Source organism: Furipterus horrens, unplaced genomic scaffold (genome assembly GCF_987537825.1).
Source record: "Furipterus horrens unplaced genomic scaffold, mFurHor1.1.pri manual_scaffold_5, whole genome shotgun sequence".
Lineage (NCBI taxonomy): Eukaryota > Metazoa > Chordata > Mammalia > Chiroptera > Furipteridae > Furipterus > Furipterus horrens.
In genome coordinates, this window is record NW_028327175.1 from 6645458 (window position 1) to 6660927 (window position 15470).

Genomic DNA, 15470 nt, shown 5'->3' on the forward strand with positions numbered 1-15470 from the left:
TTAGCTTCCCCTCCGTAATGTGATTAGCTCCCCCTCCCCTCTCCTTCTCCCCCGTTTCTCCATTACAGCTTAATCCGGGTTCACAATCGAACGCAATTAACTACTTAACTCAAGGTGTGATTAACTAAGGGTACTCTAGTTACAGGTCTATCCCCAACTTATTTGCAACGTTACTGAGCTACATCTTCCCATTTCTCTGTGTTTGGTATTTTTAAACTATTAACTTTAGACAAAAAAACCAATCGGACTCACAAAATAGATACTCTGCCGCCTGCCTCCACAGGGGTGAGTGTGTGTCTGTACAGATACTCCCGCTCCTAGGCCCCCAGGTCAGTGCTCTGGGTCCCGCCCAGTCTGTCTTGTGAAACAGGTGGAGGACTAGAGAGCTGAGCAATAAAAACTGGAAGAAAGAGCAGAAGGTGTGCTTTCCATGAACAGGTAACCAACTGGAAAAAATAGAAATAAAACATCAGCTGTGTTTTTAGGGCAACTGTTTTCATTATAAGCAGATCATGTGTTTTAGGTTTAAAATGTAACATTTTCCTTAGAAAAAGAAAGCAAAATAACAATGCCCTCGGTCCCTTCTAATTTCTCCCACAACGTGGCATGGACAAGAAACTTCCCTTTAGAAGGCCAGGGTAAGTTGTGGAAGGGGGTTAGTGGGGGGGTGGTGGTGGCAGAGGTGGGGATACAGCCTTAGGGACTGGGTCCTCACAGACCCCCTTGTTTTGAAAACGAGGTGTTTGCCTTCAAGGAAGTGTCAGAGCATTGCCGATGGGCTCCCTGAACGCCTTCTGTGGTGCCTGTGATTTGCATTCACGCTGCGTGCCCTCCAAGCGCAGAGGCTGAACGTGGCCTGGTCTTCATCTGGGGGACAGAGACTTGTCTGAATGGCCTGCCCTCCGCCAGCTCACCTGGCTGGGAGCAGTGCCAGCCAGGCACGTGGCTGCCTCTGGTTCTGTCCTGTGGACAGAGAGCCAGACATGCTGGGGGCCCTTGGCCTTTGTCACCAAGGCCAGGCCCCTCCACTACTCTGGGTCTGGATGAAATCACATCACTACTTTATTTGTGTGTCGGGTAGGTGGGGGGAACATCATGATTCTGGGGTTCCAGAAGCTGCCTGGGAACTGAATTCTAAGAGACGGTGACAAGTCACAGAGTGCATAGTCTGGTCCTCTTTGTGTCAGTGGACATGGATGGCCAAGCCTAACACGTTTGTACGCTGCTTGGGGCAGTCTCGTTCTGACACGCCTGACCCCTTTGATCCTGTCCTTCCCAGATAAACCAGGTGGGGCCTTCTGCTATTTTGGCTGAGATACTCAAATTAATTACATTTTCTACAGAGAACACCCAGAATACTGATGTTAGCCAGTTTAGACAGGCACTAATCATGAGGTGGCACTTAAGGGGTTTGAAGAGGTGACCATTTTGTACCCTAGGACCCCAAACTCCACTGGGGCCCAAACTAATGACACCCTTTTAAATACGTCCGTGATGTCCCTCCCCCTGGTCACACTTCCAGTGGCGTCTGTGCTGACGCACCGCCTGGGCTTGGACCAGGGATGCTGCATGGCCTGGGCTGCGTGCCGGAGGCCGGGAGGCCGAGGTGGGTGACACTGGTGCATCAGGGTAAGGGACAAGCGTGCACCTGTGAAGGCTTCAGCCCTGGGGGTGTATCTTTCTGCTCATGTTGAAATTTGGGGAACACTAGGGAGGAGAAAACCTGTCTTCATAAAGAGGGCCCAGCTCCGCTGTGGCTCCATTCACCCCTTTAGCTGTGCCCGTAACTCACTCAGACGTGGCTGAGCTGGTGCGAAGCATCAGGGGAACACGGAGCCCCACTCAACGCCTTTCTCCATTTAACAGTCAATTGATAGACAGTCCAAAGGGTCACTAAACACTTTCACTTCCTGTCCACAAGACAGACCAGCTGTGTCTACGCCTCTTCCTTCTCTGAAGTGTCAGAAAAAACAGTGCATTTGGTACCCAACCGTGACATCTCTGGGTGCCCTTTGGGGGGCATCCAGGAGACCACTCTCACACTGGAAGGCAGGTGAGGCCAGTCCTGGGTGCTAACTCCAAGTATGTCTCATCTGCATAGCAAGCAGCCAGCTCCGCATTAAAAATGTTCTTAGAGGATATCAGGAATCACAAACAGTAAAGAATCGAAATCAGTTTTGTAGCCCTGAATTGAAATTTTACATCATTATTATTTTAAATTATTATTATACTACCGATAATAAAAATAGGCAGCTACCATGTATTGTGTATTTGCTATGTGCTAAGCGCGATGCTAAGTGTTTTTCATGTATGAGCTAATAAAACCCTCATCCGAGGCCACTAGGCAAGGCCTAGCAGCCCTGTTTTGCAAAGGAGGCAGCTGAGTCGTGGACAGACCGCCTCGTTCCTCTGCCTTTGCTCGGTGAGCGATGCCAGAGCCAGAATGAAACGGGGCTGTGTCGGCCCCGAGAGCGTGTCCCTCACCACTTGCTGCGTCCTCCTGCCCTCTCTCGCTCCTGTGTGGGGTGGATAGAGTCACCCGGGGACTGGTGGGCACCACTTGTCTAGGAGAAAGGGTCCCCGCTAACCCTGCATCTTGCTTAGACCTCCCTTAGGGTTTGGGTGGAAAAGAGGAGATGACACCGGGATGGAGCACCCCATTTAAGAAAAGCACAAGGGTACAGAGTCATGGGAATGGAGTCAGGCGAGGGCTAAGAAATAAGTGACCTGGGTGGTGACTACATGGACAGATCTTCGCGTCTCTCCTCCCCTGTTATGTTAAAGGATTGCTGGCAACCATAGATAGGGAAGTATTACAGCCTTTTACTGAGTTATTTAATTTAAGGAGAAGGGAAAGGAGAAAGAGAGGGAGAGAAACATCACTGTGTGGTTGCCTCTCACTCGCGCCCACAACTGGGGACCTGATGTGCAACCTAGTCATGTGCCCTGACTGGGAATCGAACCAGCGACACTTGGTTCGCAGGCCGACACTCTATCCACTGAGCCACAGCAGCCAGGGGTCCTAGTCTCTTTTCTATGTAGAAAACAAACTAAGTCTTTTAAAACATACATCGTCTCCAAAAACCCCTATGACTGTTCATCACAGACAAAGGGATATACAAAGCTCTCCCATGGCCTCCCGGCTTGTCCCAGGCTGGCCTGGCTAACTCTCTGACCCCTTCTCATGGCGCTCTGCCCTCTGCCACCTGGCACTCTCCATGTCACCTCCTGCTTTCTGCAACCTGCCAAGTCGGCCTCAGGGCCTTTGCACTTCCCCCCAGACACCCACAGGGCCTCTCACAGCTCACGATGTTTCTGCTCTGATGTGCCACCTTAAAGGGACCTCTTATAACCTCCTCACTTAAAATGCCACCCAAATTCCCTGTACACAAATTCACATACACTCACCCACACTCACTCTCACACACTCAAGCATACTCACACACATGCATGTGCACGCAGACACTCTCATGCACACGCATGTATTCCCAGAGTGCTGACACTCTATCTATCCTCCTTCTGGCTTAACTTTTCTTACTAAACCATATTACCAGCTGACATTTTACTTTTTAATTTTTTATGGCCCGTCTTCTCTCATTGAAGATGAAGCCCCATGAGACCAGGGACCTCATCTTTTTGTCACCGCTGCTGCATCTCGGTGTCTAAAATAGTATCCAACACATAGCAAGGGCTTCCTTAATAGTTTTTGAATAGGTAAGTGAATGAATACATTCAGGCCATCAAAAGAAACCATTTCAATTCCTCCCGCTGCCTGGGACTCAGTCCACCTCGGTCAGAAAGTCTATGGAGAATACAGTCCGAAAGGAACAGAGGCCGCACCTTCTGATGTAGAACAGCTGTATGAGTCCCGGGCTCCTGAATCCGTGATGGCCCCCGTCTGTCCAGTGGCACGAAAAGGTCTCTAGTTCAGGCGAACGGCACTTGGTGAATTTCGGCTTCCCAGAAGAATCTGCAGAATAAAGGGAAAAGGCGAGGCATGAGATCAGGAGGGTGACGTACGGTCTTCACGAAACTCACATTTAAAGCACTAGAGAAAAAATCATTTGTTCCAGAAATGCTGTTTTCCTATATATCAGTTTTAGAGCTTGTTGCTACTCAGTTATCTCTCTGTCAGCCCTTGATTCCGGGACAAACCGTTGTGTCTTGATCTCAAACATTATTCCTTAGGGCCTGTTTAAGAAACCAGAGCTGGGGATGAAGATTTGGGAGCAGATCATTTATTTGGAAGGTGACCCCAGAACCTAAAAATGAAGGAAAAGGACTGGGGACAGGGAGGGAGAACAGTTAATAAAGTGTCTGCTGTTAAGCTGGTCATCACAGTGACCCGCTAGGGCCCAGCCCCGCAGAAGCCCCTCTGAGGTCTTGTAGAGAGACTGACTTACCTGAGCCCTAGACGAGACAAGAATGAGAGGCTGGTGCTTACCTACCAATTCCCATCACCCACTGGCTGAAGGGTGCCCAGGAGGTATTAACGCCCATGAACTTCTGGGCTGCACCTGCATGTGGGCTAAGTCCTCACCTAACTCCTGAGAAACCAAGGCGGGCATCTGAGGCGTGCCTGGCCAGGTGTGATGGTGGCAACTGCCCCCCTCGGACGGCTGCGTTGACATCAGGTGGGCCTTGGGGGCGTGGCCTGAGGACCACAGCACCCACGACAAGGCCTCTTCTTTTTTGATAGAATTGTGACTAAAAAGCCACCTGTGTTTGCGTTCTTCTAAAAGATTCGGTCAGTAAACTCATTAAACAGATGTCGACTCTAAACAATTACGCACACGTATGTGTCAGTGCTAGTTCAGGAACTGGAGAACGCCTCCTCCATGTTAGGCTATCAGCCCAGACTCTGCATCTGTGAATTCGGACATCCGGGGGACAAGACTGGGGAAAACCGATTTGTGTGTGTCAATGTCATGGTTTTTCTCACTTCCATGGCCATTTCGGAGACCGTCAAGTGTCCTTCCTTGTTTTTGCTCCTTGTCTGATTAGTCTTCTAGTCAACTATAAACTTAATATATTCGTTTTCTGACCTAAAACTCTCTGTCTTTGGCAGTAGGAAGGCTCTCAATCTTAAAGTATCTTTATAAATACTTCAAAAGTTAATTTAAAAACAGATTGTATACAAACAAATGCAAAAATTTCCCGATTGCAAGTTCCGGGTACATATCTGGTGTCCTGAACCAAAACATGGCTCTTTTTCCTGTCAACAAACTCCCAAGGAATGTCATGTTACAAGCCGTCTAAACAAACCCACCACCCAGCCATCCGCGCAGCAGACTCTGATTCAAACGTCTGTACTGTGCCAGGTCAGCTCCAAGAACAGAGCAGGAAGCACAACTGATGCAGGTCTTGGTGGAGGTTCCAATCCAGTGGGGGCTGAAGGGGGTGGGGTCCCAGGCAGGAGCACAGAGATGATAAGGCCGGGGAATGGGCCCCTCTTCCTGCCACCAACGCCCAGATGGACACAGTGAAGAAGCTCAGGCTCAGGAAATGTGTCCTGGTTTTGGACACCGACTACCCTGAATTGTCTGCCCACAAGAAATACATCTTCAGGAAACCCCGAGCTGCAGATAGGTCCTTTGCTCTAGGAGCACGTATTGGGGATGGCAGGTGTTTTTATTCTTAATGGAATTCCACAGTCATACTGTTGTGGAAATATTTCTTCTTGTGTTTGAACCAAGACAGTTAGAACGGTTTGGGGGCATGGATGGAGCCAGCCTTGGTGCCAGGGGAGGACAGTCAGCCCTGTCTAGGTGGTCAGCATGGAGAGGCCCCTCCCAGAGCCCTCGGGGTAGGAGCCTGTGTGTGCTCTCACAAACGAATACAGTGTGAAACGTGTGTGTTTCCTTAGGCAGCACCGATCATACAGAGGACCCGGAGAAGTTCTTTTAACAGCTGAAGCACTGAAAACTATTTTTTGGTTCTCCCAGAAAATCAGCGATTAGCAAAACATATTTAAACCACAACTATTTTAATGCCTGCAGGTCTGAGGAGAGAGACTATGTCGCATTCTAATGGTTCTTTCACACAGAAGATAAGAGAAAATGCTCAGGTGAGGGAAAGCAAAGGGGGAAAAAGTGGGGCAACGGTAATAGAAAAAGTTAAAAAAATAAAAGAAAGAAGAGAAAATGCTCAGAGGATGGAGGGGTTGGGGTACTGGGTTAAAAAAGGTGAAGGGATTGATTTTTCTCATGGCAAGTTCAAAGGCACTGTGAAGGCTGAGAACAGGAAACTTGTCATCTATGGAAAGTCCACCTCCATCTCCCAGGAGCGAGATCCCACCACCAACAAATGGGGTGATGCTGGTGCTGGAAGTGTTGTGGAGCCCACCGGTGTCCTCACTACCATGGGGAAGGCTGGGGCTCACTGGAAGGGAGGAGCCAAGAGGGTCATCATCTCTGCCCCTTCTGCTGATGCCCGCATGTTTGTGATGGGTATGAACCAGGACAAGTATGACAATTCCATGAAGATTGTCAGCAGTGTCTCCTGCACCAGCAACTGCTTGGCTCCCCTGGCCAAGGTCATCCATGACAACTTTGGCATCACGGAGGGACTCATGACCACAGTCCATGTCATCACTGCCATCCAGAAGGCCGTGGACAGTCCCCCTGGGAAGCTCTGGTGCGATGGCCTAGGGGCTGCCCAGAATATCATCCCTGCTTCTCCTGGCACTGCCAAGGCTGTGGGCAAGGCCATCCCTGAGCTGAACGGGATGCTCACTGGCCCTCCGTGTCCCCACCTTCAATGTGTTGGCTGTAGATCTGACCTGCCTCCTGGAGAAAGCTGCCAACTACAATGACATCAAGAAGGTAGTGAAGCAAGCATCAGAGGACCCCTCAAGGGCATCACGGGCTACACTAAGGACCAGGTTGTCTCTTCTGACTTCAACAGTGACACCCACTCTTCCACCTTTGATGCCAGGGATAGTACTGCCCTCAATGACCACTTTGTCAAGCTTAGTTCCTGGTATGACAATGAATTTGGCTACTGCGACAGGGCGGTCCTGCACGTTACGTGTATTAACGCCTCGAACTTGCACAACTACAGAATGAGGTCGGTGCTGTTCTCCTGACCCCCGGAGAGAGGAGAACACTGAGGAACAGAAGGAAGATAACTTGCCTGACGTCACCAGGTCACTAAGAGGCAGACTGCCGATTCCTACAAGCTGCTTTGCTTCAGAGTCTCATCTAAGCTGCCGCACTCATAGGTTTCAAAGTTTGAAAGTGACCCCCAGGAAGAAACCATGGCCCAGTGTGCACCTATTTATTGGTGTGATCTATCTAAAAATAAGATATCTCAAAACATACTAACTCTTAATGCCTGCCATGGACTCCGATCGATTCTATTTCAGTTTATAAGTGATGCCGCTCACAACCCAGTAAGTGGATTTACTGACGGGTCACCATTTTCAGTTTGGAGAACGTTGTACGTGAGGCAATCTTGCCTCTCAGAAAGTTGGAAGTTGTACAAGCACTAATACCCTCAAGGCAAGGGAAGGACGTTTCATGTGCCTGGCGCGGATTACGAGATGATCGACAGAACTGTGTTTTCCAGGTGAACAGAAGCTTACTCTTGAAATTCTTTACCCAAAATAGATTTTAAGATTTAAAAAAACCATTAGAACAGTCTGTCAACATCATATGACCTTTTTAATGATTCTGCATGGGGATCAGGGATTATTCTGTGGAATTACGATGTAATCACACGTAGGGCCGCCGGGGGAGGCTCGCTGGCCTCTTCTTGCCCTCACACTAAGTAGCTTCTCTTCTTTGCTGGTGATATTTTTGTTCTCACCTCAGCTTCATTTAATTTATAAGTAGTCCCTTCCCCGGAATGACACAATTTATTAAAAATCATAACAATTCTTCATCTTGAGAGTTGCCTTGACAACTGAGGAATGCTACCGTAAAATCACTCGATAACACTGGGTAAGGACTGAGCGCACAGATTCCTGGGTTCCTCGGTTCCAATCCCACCTGCATCACCTTCAATCTGTGTAATCTTGGCCGACATACTTGGCCTCTTCAGTTTCCTTACCTGTAAACGGGAATGATCACAGTACCTCGCAGGGTTATTGTGAAGATTATGTGAGCTAGTCATAGCGGTAAAGCTCTTAGAGCAGTGCCAAGGGCAGGGTAAGCATTATAGAAACGTTTGCTGTTATTTCCATCCTCACAGTCAGCTGTGATGGTCAATTAATGATTTATTAACTGTTGTTACTTAGGAAGTACCAATGATGGACAGGCCAAATCTGAAACACATTCTCATTCCCCGTGTTTACAATGGTAAGTCTGTCTGTGCTAGCTGAACCCCCCGAAGTGTGAGAGGGAGGACCATGACATTCCCCACTGTCTAGAGTGGGCTGTGCTCTGGATGGACAGTTACCAACGTCTGAGTGCTGGATAACTAGAGGATGCTGCTGTATCATTATACAGTGACCCCTCACTTATCGCGGGTATTACGTTCTAGATCCCCCGTGATAGGTGGAAATCCGCAAAGTAGGAACCTTACATTTATTTTAGTATTTACTGTACTGTACCGCAAAATCCTGCGGTATAGCGAAAAATCCGCGATAAATAATTCAATATAATATTTAAAAAAATCCTGTGATACAGTGAGGTCGCGATAAGTGAACCTCAATGTACGACTGTGTATCGGTATTAAAACGTCAAGAATCCCAAGCAAAGACCTTGCCCGGGGTTCCTGAGAAACAATTAGAGAAGAACGTCACAAGCCTATGAAGACGTACATGCGGGAGGAGACTGAGTGACTCAGGTGTCTGCTCAGCCGGCCCCGCGAGGGTCTCTGGGGCATTTAGAAGGCTACTTGACGCTGTCCCTGGTCACCTGGTGCCCTGGCATCACAGCAGAAGCTGTACAGGCCCCTCGGCCGTGACCTTTTCTGAGAAAGCACACTAAATGGGAAGAGCGCTGAACTGAAATCCAGGTTCTGGTTCTCTCACTAATAATAGTCCATCCAAGTATTCCACCCAGATTTTTAGATAAAAAATCTAACCCCCCGATCTCATCTCCTCCTGGTCTATCTAAACTCTTCTGCTCAACAAAGAAAAACACTTCCCACTTTTTAGTCCTCTGGATTTTTTTGGAGACTTTCACACCTGACATTCCATGTTTCAATTACTCAAGAAGCCTTTGTGCAGCACCTGCTGTGTGTAAGACACTCGGGGGCCGTGGGAATTACAGAAATAACGTGACACGTGGATTCTGCCTCTGAGGAGCTGTAGTTCGGTCTAGGAGACGACATCCATGCGTATAAGAAGCAGCTGACAGCAACAAGCAGTTTGCAGAAAGATCATTGCTTTAGGTAATCAGGAAATGCAGTGATACAAGAGCTGAGGTGGAGAGAGAGGAAGGTTTCACAGATTAACCCAACCCGGTGTCCTGTGCTGGGAAAACGCTGACGACCACGCACCAAATGCCACCTGGGACACGTCAGTGCCCCACGCTGGGCTTAGTCACCCTCAGCGCCTACCGAGTCAGAACGTGCACTCCAACAAGACCCCAGGTTATCCGCATGCGCAGACCTGCACTTAAGGACCGGCATCAGTCATCATCAGCTCCAGGTGCGTGTTAGAGTCACCTGGGGACCTTAACCCGACTACAGTACCTTCCAGAGACCTAATGTCATTAGATTGGACAATGCCTTACACAGTGTTATAGGTTAGTTATATATTTAAAAAGTAACATGGTTCTCAACTCCAAGACACATTATAATCAAAATGTCAAAAGTTAAAGATAAAGAGAGAATCTTAAAAGCAGCAAGAGAGAAGAAAAGAATCATGTACAGAGGGGTCCCAATTAGACTTATCAGCTGACTTCTCAAGGGAGACCCTGCAGGCAAGAAGGGACTGGCAAGAAATATTCAAAGCAATGAAAATCCAAAACCTACAACCACGAATGCTCTATCCAGCAAAACTGTCATTCAGAATAGAAGGGCAGAGAAAGTGTTTCCAGGACAAAATAAAACTGAAGGAGTTCATTAGATCCAAACCACTGTTATATGAGATGTTAAAGGGACTGGTTTAGAAGAAGGAGGATCAAAACTATGAACATTAAAATGAGAACTGCATCACAAGAACCAACAACAGAAGCTAGGGAATTGAAGCAAAGGCAAACTAAACAGGCAACGAGAGTGGAAAAGAACTATAGGTATGGGGAGCATATTGGGGGGAGGTCAGCAGGGAGGGGGAAGGTGGAGAGGGAGGGAGATGGTATAGGAATTAAGAAGCATGGTAGGAGGGAATGGAATAGACAGGAAGAGGTTGAGAAGAACTATATGCACAACCCATGGGCATGGACTAAAAGTGGGGGACAAGGGGAGGGAGGGAGGCCACCGGGTGGAGGGGAGCAGAGGGAAGGGAAATTGGGACAAATGTAACACTGTAATCAATAAAACACATTAAAAAAAAAATAAAAGACTGTGGTGATGCCTGGGCGCTGGTACTTTGTAAAATGCCCCCGGGGATTCTAGTGTGCAACCAGGGTTAAGGACCACCGAATTAGAACAATGAGCTCCTATGTTAGGTTTGTACAATGAATTCTTAAGCAAATAGCACATTGAAAGGTCCCTCAGACGCTGAAAGACAAACCAAATAAGGATTAGCCAGGTGAAGCAGCATGTACTGAGTCTCTTGGTGGGGGGTGGCGGGGACTGGACCAACCCCCATACAGTGAGGACGATGAGTGTGTCTGTGTTGGCTCTGGGGGAACCAGTGCGGTGGACGCACCAGCCCCTCTTGCGGGTGACCTTCCTGGGGGTCTCCCCCAGGAAGGGCCGGTCTTAATCTCACTTGTGTGGAACAGGAACATATGTTCACAGCTGCACTTCTAAAGTTGCAGGTTCCAGTGTATCAGGCGGTGAGAGCTCAGCTGCCTTCACTGTGGGAGTCAGGGCAGTTAGCGTTAGGCTCTTCACTGTAGATCCCGGGGCAAGGGCCAGCCCCAAGCCCGGGAAGGCCCCGTGGCAGCCAGCCCACACAGCAGAACAGCCATGGCCGCCTAGGTGGGGAAACCAACAACTTCCCCACGGAACACGTCCTGCCAATCCCGGGCATCGCTCTCGTGCGGCAAGTTTCCGAAGCCCTCACGGTTCCCAGTTCATTCGCTCTTTCTGGAGCGCATTGTCGGAGAGACCCGCGTGTTTGGGAGAAATGCTTCTTGAACTTTAATGTGCTGTACAGTATCACCTGGGGATCTTGTCTACCTGCACAGTCAGTAGGTGGGGCCTGAGATTTTGCACTTTTAAAAAAATTTGTTTGTTTATTTATTTATTTTTAGAGAGAGGGAAAGGAGAAAGAGAGGGAGAGAAACATCACTGTGTGGTTGCCTCTCACTCGCGCCCCCAACTGGGGACCTGACGTGCAACCGAGTCCTGTGCCCGGACTGGGAATCGAAGATTTGGCACTTCTGATAAGGTCCCGTATGGCGCTGGCGCTGCTTCTGGTGCCTGGGTCCCGAGGGGCAAGAACTGAGCTCTGCGCTGTCCAGTAACGCAGCTCCGAGCCTCCCACGTCCCCGAAGCACTCGCAGTGGGGCTGGTGCGGCCAAGGAACTGAATGTTCAATTTTATTCAATTTTAATTCGTTGAAACTCAAATTAAAAAATGAAAACTGTCCAAATATCTTCCCTTAAGTATAACCTTTATTATTTCAGGAGGTCTACATTTCAAGTTACTGAAAACTTCGTATGCTGACTGAGAGGTGCTGTAAATGTACAATACACACTGGATTTTCAAGATTATGAAAAAAGGAAAAATATCTTATTAATAATGTTTTATTAGATTGGCAGCCCTGGCTGGTTTGGCTCAGTGGATTGAGCGTCGGCCTGCGAGCTAAGTGTCGCTGGTTCGATCTTCCAGTCAGGGCACATCAGAGAAGGAAAACTCTGACTCCAAAAAACCTCCGCTGCCTTGCGGCATACCTCTTCAGGGGAAAGGCTAAGGGAGTAAACCCCGACAGAAAATCCGGAGCCGGAGTCCCTAAGGCGGTTTGACGTTGTAGCCAACACCGGCAACTCCTGCGGCGCACCTGAAGCCAAGCTGTATCGACTCCGTCTTTCCCTTGGATCCTTCAGCTGCGAAGAGAGGGGGGGTCTGCTGCATGGGCAACAGCAGACCCTCCATATCACCCTGCCCAGGCTCTGTAGCTTCAGCTTCACTGGAGAGGACACTCCAGCGTCATCGCAAGATGTCGATTCAACACGGGAGGAGACAGATACCGTGTCACTCCCGAGTCGGACTGCACAGCCATTCTCGGCGGTGCAGATAGACTCTTAAGAAGCTACACCATCGTCTCTCGAGACGGACGGCTGCCGACGACAATTAGATTGGCATGTTGAAATGATAATATTTTGGATCTATTGGGCTAAAAAGAGATATATTACAATTAATTTTACCTTTTTGTTTACTTTTTAACATGGCTACCAGAAAATTTTAAATTTTCTATGTCGATCACATTAAATTTCTGTTTGGCAGTGTTTATTTTTTATTAAATGTATTGTAATGACATTGGTTAATAAGGTCATATAGATTTCCAGTGTACATTTCTATGATATATGATCTGTATATTACATTGTGTTTACCACCCAAAGTGAAATCATCTTCCATCATCATATATATGATCCCCTTTACCCTATGCTACCCCTCAAACCCCTTCCCTCTGGTAACCACCACACTATTGTCTGTGTCAATGAGCTTCAGTTTTAAGTCCCACATTTGAGTGAAACCATATGGTTCTTAGCTTTTCTGACTTATTTTGCTTAGCATAATAGTCTCATTTATGTAAAGCAAATAGAAAAGCATCGTTATAATCAGAACCATACACATTCCCTAAATAACAATGCCAAATCCCTTAATGAAAACGAGAAATTAACAGTAGTCCCTGCCTCTGTGTATTTTTCAGTCTGGTTGGGAAATAAGATTGACACGTATGAAATGATCCGGAAATGAAACACTTTGGGATATACTGGAATAAATAGAAATGTCTAAAGAAAAGGAAGACCAGTATGAGTTTTAATAGACCTAGAACACTTCATCAGTAAGTTCTAATATGAAATGGAGAGACAGAAAAAATAGAAGTCCAATTTAGGAAGTTGACCATTTATAGTAGGCGATATACTTCCAAATTTGCCCTTGTGAAGAAGAGAAGCTAAACGCATATTGGAGAGTATTTACGTATCATTTGGTGGACAACATTCCACTGGACAACTCTCAGAAAACAGAATAAAATCATGGTCCCCATTTGCCTCTCCCTCATCCAAGTCACAATTTCTGCGCACTTCTAAGCATAACCAAAAGATAGATAAACACATAGAGTTAGAAAAGCAACATTCACTTTAGAAATAGAAGAGGATTCTGGGAACATGACTTTGGCAACTTCAAAGAGGAAACAGTTTATATGCAGTCATATATTCTTAGACCTGGAAGAGACCTTGCTAGTCACCGAGGCCCACCGTTTCATTTTATAGATGAAGAAAATTATGTCTAAAGAAGAGAAGTGAATGGCCCCAGTTCACACAGCGGATAAGAAGCCAGGCTATGTGTTCTGCTGCCTCCATAAAGTGAAATCATCGCTGAACTTGCATGACCTCTTGATTACTATGTATTTACTTCAGATCTACTGACCGCTAAGGCCCCTCTAAATTTCCAAGTGTCATGTTTGTAGAGTGAACCAAGTTTGATCCTGAGCCCTAGACTCTAGGACAGTATAAAGGTCATGTTCAGGGTCACAGTGGTAAGAAAAAGAGGTAGCTGATTAGGCATTTCAAAAACTTGTAACAAACCAACATGAAGAACTATTTTGAGTACTAGCTTTCAACCACAGAGTTCAGAACTCTACGCATAACCAACCTATTTATTACACTAGATGGCAGCAGATAGGCATCCATGTATATGGTTAGTTAGCCAGGAACTTGAAAACAAAATGAAAGCACACAGATTGGCTCTAAGTTTGCCTGAATAAAGTGAATGTTTCCATGAGTGTTAAGCTCTGACATGCTCTCAAAGGTTCTTGAAGAAGTTGTGGTTCTTCATACATGTTTTCATCAAGCTTCCTCCCTATACGGGGTAGGGCACTCAGATGTGTCGTGGGCTGCTGCAATGTTGAATTGTACAACTGCCGACTCTCGGGCAGGCAGAGCAACATTTTATGTCCTTCCAGAATCCTTTTCCTGGCCATCAGAGGCTGAGTGATAATCAGAGGATGGGGGATGCGCGGTCGTGAAAAGACACGTCTAGGAGGAGATGTTGCAGGACGTGATATCAGGATCCACAGGACAGAACACGGTACTAACTAGAGCAGGTTGTGAATACCGGCAACAGAGGTATTTGGAACTAAGATTAGAGGCTACACGATCATCGACAGAACTGAACCATTATCTAGGGCACTGTTTTCAAAATGGACCATGCAAGATGATCCATTGGGGAACGAAAAGGAAACACTGAAACTTTTATTTGTATGTGTGGGTTATTTAAACTAGGAAAGAAATCAAGGTTTACTTAATACTTAACAATGAATGTGCAGTGTACATGGAACCTTCATTCAGCCTGTGTATCAGAGCCACAGGTCACATTTGGGAGGAGAGGAGTTCTGCAGGAAGAACAGGGGGTGCACAGTTTTGAGGGGTAGGTAGCAGTATTGTACCTCCACTTGTCTCTTCATTTAGCACGTTAGAGCATTTTCACAGGCTCCACGTGGCTGATTTAATGGGTAACCATATTATACTGATATTATGGTGGTCTAACGAATCATGGTGTAACAAACAAGTGGCTTAAAGATGTCATGTAAAGAAATCTCATATTGAAGGTGATCCTAATCATGTGGGCCCAAGTCAGCAATAAGGAGTGGCTGCACTGACACTTTCCTTACTCCTAGGATAATACGCTTTTGGCAAAGCTGATACGAAGTTGACTTCCAAAATGGGAAATCATCCTAAAGACTATTTGAAATATAGATCAACACCGACTACAACCACTATTTATTTCTTGAACCTCTAACTTGGTGTATATTGTGCCCTTTTCAGAGATGAGACTGAGATCGTAATTACAACCATATATTTAAATAAATATAACACAGACTCAACCTTCAAACTGTGTTTCATAAACTGTGGACTTTTCATAAACTTCGGACATTAAATGGGGTCTTCCTCCCCACAAAAGAAGTAAACTTCTGCAAATACACTGTAAGGAAGTATTTTGTTCTGTCAAACATTGAAATTAAAATATTTTATAAAATTGCTTAGCTCAACTTTATCAAGACTTTAACATTTGTATCTTTATATATGTTTTATAATTAACAAAATATATTAGAGCATTGTACATATATATAATTTACAAATATGCATACATGTATATTGTGTGTTCAAAGATGGTCTTATTTATGGACATAAAATCCAAACTTCCATGGCTTATGACTGAGTGAATCCCTTTACAAGATGAAA

The 15470-nt window shown here is 46.6% G+C and overlaps 1 protein-coding gene across 1 annotated transcript in view; it reads right to left on the bottom strand.

The window, feature by feature from the left end:
* GHR (growth hormone receptor) overlaps window positions 1–15470 on the bottom strand; it is a 215942-nt gene that overhangs the window by 20370 nt on the left and 180102 nt on the right. The window contains exon 4 of the mRNA XM_090276143.1: window positions 3841–3970. Within this exon, the coding sequence (XP_090132269.1) occupies window positions 3841–3970 (130 nt within the window). The remainder of the gene's footprint in view (window positions 1–3840; window positions 3971–15470) is intronic.